The 4,742-nt window shown below is 42.7% G+C and overlaps 1 protein-coding gene across 1 annotated transcript in view; it reads left to right on the forward strand.

Annotated features, from left to right (window-relative positions):
- The first annotated feature begins 280 nt into the window (after window positions 1-280).
- Window positions 281-4,742, forward strand: part of taf5 (TAF5 RNA polymerase II, TATA box binding protein (TBP)-associated factor) — a 6,969-nt gene continuing 2,507 nt past the window's right edge. Inside the window, exons 1-9 of the mRNA XM_014010207.1 lie at window positions 281-718; window positions 1,057-1,285; window positions 1,387-1,702; window positions 2,580-2,743; window positions 3,094-3,229; window positions 3,302-3,422; window positions 3,517-3,646; window positions 4,085-4,249; window positions 4,337-4,514. Coding sequence (XP_013865661.1) covers window positions 301-718; window positions 1,057-1,285; window positions 1,387-1,702; window positions 2,580-2,743; window positions 3,094-3,229; window positions 3,302-3,422; window positions 3,517-3,646; window positions 4,085-4,249; window positions 4,337-4,514 — 1,857 coding nt within the window. The 5' untranslated portion in view covers window positions 281-300. The remainder of the gene's footprint in view (window positions 719-1,056; window positions 1,286-1,386; window positions 1,703-2,579; window positions 2,744-3,093; window positions 3,230-3,301; window positions 3,423-3,516; window positions 3,647-4,084; window positions 4,250-4,336; window positions 4,515-4,742) is intronic.

Genomic DNA, 4,742 nt, shown 5'->3' on the forward strand with positions numbered 1-4,742 from the left:
GTATGTACGTACGTACGTACGTACGTACGTACGTACGTACGTACGTACATACGTACGTATAAATAGATGTTTGAGTGTAAATGCAGTTTTCAGAAAATTCCCTGCTCAAAAGTTCTTGTCTCTTGCACTGATTTCTTCTTTTAACATTGTGAAGCTCTACTTAGAATATATAAACAAATAGTAGGCGGAACCTGATTCGTTCACTTCCTGACGTCTGGCAGTAAGAACCAATCAGGTCGGTCGTTCTTGCGCCGTCAAGGGTTTCCTTTCAATCTCGCCCATGCGCAGTTCATTTTGAAAATGGCGGCCGTACAGGGAGGTCTAGTCGACACGAAAGATGAAGTGGATGTTAAAACAGAACCAGCGAGCGATGGCTTCGGAAATAACACCGCCAACGACAGCAGGCTGCTTTCTGCACCCCCGGGCTCCAGCACCGCGGTTGGGAACAACAAACCTGCGGCGGGGACCCCCGAGGAGCAGCAGACGCTGCTGGCGGTCCTGCAGTTCCTCAAAAAGAACAAGCTGTCAGAGTCCGCAGAAATTTTGCGCCGTGAAGCGGGCTTACCGGAGGATGCTCTGGACCTGAAAGGCACGGACGCCAGCGGGTCGGGACAGGGAGGCGCTGCGGGAAGTGTGGACACGGAAGGCGGGAATGCGAACGCTCTTCTCAGCCGGGTGACCGTCTCTGCCTCCGCCGGAGTTCAGGCACCAACCAAGGGTACAGTTTATTCTAACTTTATAATAAAATCATCTTCATTTCACGTTAGAAACACCTGTTAGTATATTTAATTATATTAAACAGTAAGGCAAGCATATGCATATTTTTTTATAATTCCATGCAGATTCACAGCAAAACTTTAATTTTAGTTTACCCTCTTTTATGAGTTAGTCACCTTTTTTGTTCTTTTTCTAAGCTCCTTGGTTGTGTTACATAATACAGCTGTAGCTGTTTTGTCAATGTTATTAGCTTTCAGTCTTGTGCAACACTTAAAGCTCACATTTTAAACAAATGTAGCAAGAAGTGCTGCACAACTCACTGGGTCTTTCTTCCAGCAGCAGTCGGAGAGGATCAGCCAGATGTCAGCGTGGTGCTGTCAGCCTACAGCCAGCAGGGAGATCCAGCTCTGTATGATGTTTACTACAGCAGCCTGAAGAAGTTCATTGAATCAGTTTTGGACTGCCACCGAGCAGAACTGTCTCAGGTCTTCTACCCGCTGTTTGTCCACATGTACCTGGAGCTGGTGTACAACAATCATGAAAGTGAGGCCAAGGCCTTTTATGAAAAGTAAGTGTCTTTATGCTTCTGAATATAAATCATACTTTGCACATATTCTTTCACAACTTCACCCCACTTGTTTTTATTTTTATTTTATTTTATTTTTACAGGTTCAGTGGGGACCAGGAGTGCTACTATGAGGACGACCTGCGTGTTTTATCCAGCCTAACAAAGAAGGAGCACATGAGAGGCAACGAGACCCTGCTGGACTTCCGCACCAGCAAGTTTGTCCTACGCATCTCCCGCGACTCCTACCAGCTGCTGAAGAGACACCTGCAGGAGCGGCAGAACAATCAGATATGGAACATCATCCAGGAGCACCTCTACATCGACATCTTCGATGGGATGCCGCGCAGCAAGAGCCAGATCGATGCCATGTCGGGCAGCTTGGCCGGAGAGGCCAGGCGGGAAGCTAATAAGGCTAAGGTGGGAAACTTTCACCTCGTGTCCAGAAAATCTTAAAGCTTTATTGAGCTATATTAAAGGGATCCCCAATTACTTGTAACATTAGACTTTATTTGATAAACATATATTTTAACTGTAAAATAAAGACTGTAAAACTACTGTAGGCTGTTTAGCTTTTATCATTTTTAAACTAAAAATTTAAAAAAATATTAGACGGACGGAGCCATTTTATTTACACGCAAAGCATTCTGGGTAGAAGATGACGTGGATAGGTCCTCGGTGCGAGGCTGCTAGCGAGCTATATCCACCCTGAAGGTTAATCTTGGACAATATCTGATGATCGACTCTTTCAAATGAAACCAGAGAGCGTTGACAGAGAGGAGAAGGTAGAAATGACTCAGCCTGGAACTGAAAATATAGATGGAGGACCTCAGTTTAGATTGTCACGCCAGTGCTGAGCTAATACATATAAGGCAATATAGCATCGACGCTAGCGCGAAGGCTAACAGGCTAAGCTGAGGTTGTTCTTCCATGAAGCAGCTCTGTTGTCCTCCATCCATATTTTCAGTTCCAGGCTGAGTCATTTCTACCTTCTCCTCTCTGTCAACGCTCTCTGGTTTCATTTAAAAGAGTCGATCATCAGATATTGTCCAAGATTAACCTTCAGGGTGGATATAGCTCGCTCATATCATTTACTCAGAATGCTTTGTGTGTAAATAAAATGGCTCCGTCCGTGTTAAAATATATTTTTAATTTTTTTACAAAACTAAACAGCCTACAGTATTTTTACAGTCTTTATTTTACAGTTAAAATAAATGTTTATCAAATAAAGTCTAATGTTACAACTAATCGGGGATCCCTTTAAGTTCTGATTTTACTCTTGTTCAACTTGGTTCAGGTTTACTATGGCCTGCTAAAGGAGCCAGAAATCGAGCTGCCTCTTGATGATGAGGATGAGGAGGCAGAGAATGAGGAGGGTAAACCCAAGAAGAAAAAGCCCAAAAAAGACAACGTAGGCTCCAAAAGCAAAAAGCAGGATCCAAATGCTCCTTCGCAGACTAGGTGAGCATTCTTCAAACAATAAAACATGCACTAGGCACAATATATCGAGAATGTATCGTCATCGTGATAACAGCCTGTGCAATATGTATATCACCATAAACTGCAATAAGCAGTCAGTTCAAATGTTTGCATTTTTCTGAATCACATGGAAACTTGAAGTATTTGACCAATCATGGAGCTCTTCACATATTTGGCCAATTAGCTGGATCTTGTTACATTAGGTGCTCTCCAGGGTGGATAGCAAACAACTGAGCAAGATTCACCCTTTTTTACACTCTGACCTCCTCCTGAAACTTAATTCTCCACTTGCTTGTCAGTGGATGATTCTAAACAGTGTATTTGCTGTTTAGGATACCTCTGCCGGAGCTCAAAGACTCTGACAAGCTGGACAAGATCATGTACATGAAGGAGGCCACCAAAAAGATTCGCTTAGGACCAGATCTCCTCCCTTCCATCTGCTTCTACACTTTTCTCAATGCATACCAGGTAAGTGGTCACATTAACTGCCTAACTCGGATTGTAGCGACGTTAGCTATAATGGATGTTAAACCTGTGCAGGGTCTGACTGCAGTGGACTTCACAGACGATTCCAGCCTGATCGCCGGTGGCTTCGCTGACTCCACAGTCAGGGTGTGGAGCGTCACGCCCAAAAAGCTCCGTAAAGTGAAAACAGCCGCAGGTGCGTGGCGTGACAGGGTGACAACACGTTTAGTCCCGTTTGGAAAAAGAAATCATAAAAATGAATTTGTTCTTGTATTTTTCTCCGTCTTAAGACTTGAACCTGATTGACAAAGAGTCAGATGATGTTTTAGAGAGGATTATGGATGAGAAGACGGCCAGTGAGTCAAAGATTCTTTATGGACACAGTGGGCCGGTGTATGGCATCAGCTTCAGCCCGGACAGGTAAAGCACAACTCAAATACCCACAACCCTTGAAAACAACACGTAGAAACAGGAAGTAACTGAACTGAGAAATGTTAAACATTTATAGAACGCTGAAGTCGTTTAGATGCATTTTGTGACACAAACAGAGGTTTCTAAATACTTTTTGTGACACTTCAGTACAAAATAAGATGACCAGAGGAAAACTAAGGCACTTCTTTAGAAATAATTTGAGTAATTTTCTATTTTGAGGTAAATAAGGTAGATTTTTGCAGACTTTCCTAATTGGAACGTAATATTTAAAGGCAAATAAATTCAAACTTTAACACGCAATTGGATATTAAATAAAGTTTTATTTAACATAAAACTACAGGAAAAGGGAAGAAGAAAATTGTTCTGATTTGAATTAATTTTATTCATATTGAAAGGGAAATACAGTTGACTATTTTTATCTTTCAGAAATTACCTTTTGTCGAGTTCTGAGGATGCTACCATCCGGTTGTGGAGTCTCCAAACGTTTACTTGTCTGGTGGGCTACAAAGGTCACAATTACCCRGTGTGGGACACGCAGTTTTCACCTCACGGTTATTATTTTGTCTCGGGGGGACACGACCGGGTTGCCCGGTAAGAAACTCCAGAGAATTGTGGACCTTTTCCCGTCTTCCTTAATGAGATAAGAAAATCTAATGTTTTATTTTTCCCTCCGACAAGCCTTTGGGCGACAGATCATTACCAGCCGCTGCGAATATTTGCAGGCCACCTGGCTGACATCACCTGTACCCGCTTCCACCCGAACTCAAATTACGTCGCCACGGGGTCGTCTGACCGCACCATCCGCCTCTGGGACGTCCTGACTGGAAACTGTGTTCGCATCTTCACTGGTCATAAGGTCAGAGGAGCAGTTTGTGGCCTCATGAATGGGATAAAGAGTCACTTGAATCATATTTTTGTTTCAGGGTTCCTGCAGATCTTTAAAGTCTTAAAAAGCATTGAATTCATCAATCCAAAAATAAGGCCATAATTAGCCTTAAAATGTCTTAAATCAATCTTTCAGAAGTCTTAAAAATGTTAACACCTTGTAAGTAGGATGACTGTAATTCATCTCAAATATTAAAAT

Source organism: Austrofundulus limnaeus, unplaced genomic scaffold, assembly GCF_001266775.1.
Source record: "Austrofundulus limnaeus strain Quisiro unplaced genomic scaffold, Austrofundulus_limnaeus-1.0 Scaffold66, whole genome shotgun sequence".
NCBI lineage: Eukaryota > Metazoa > Chordata > Actinopteri > Cyprinodontiformes > Rivulidae > Austrofundulus > Austrofundulus limnaeus.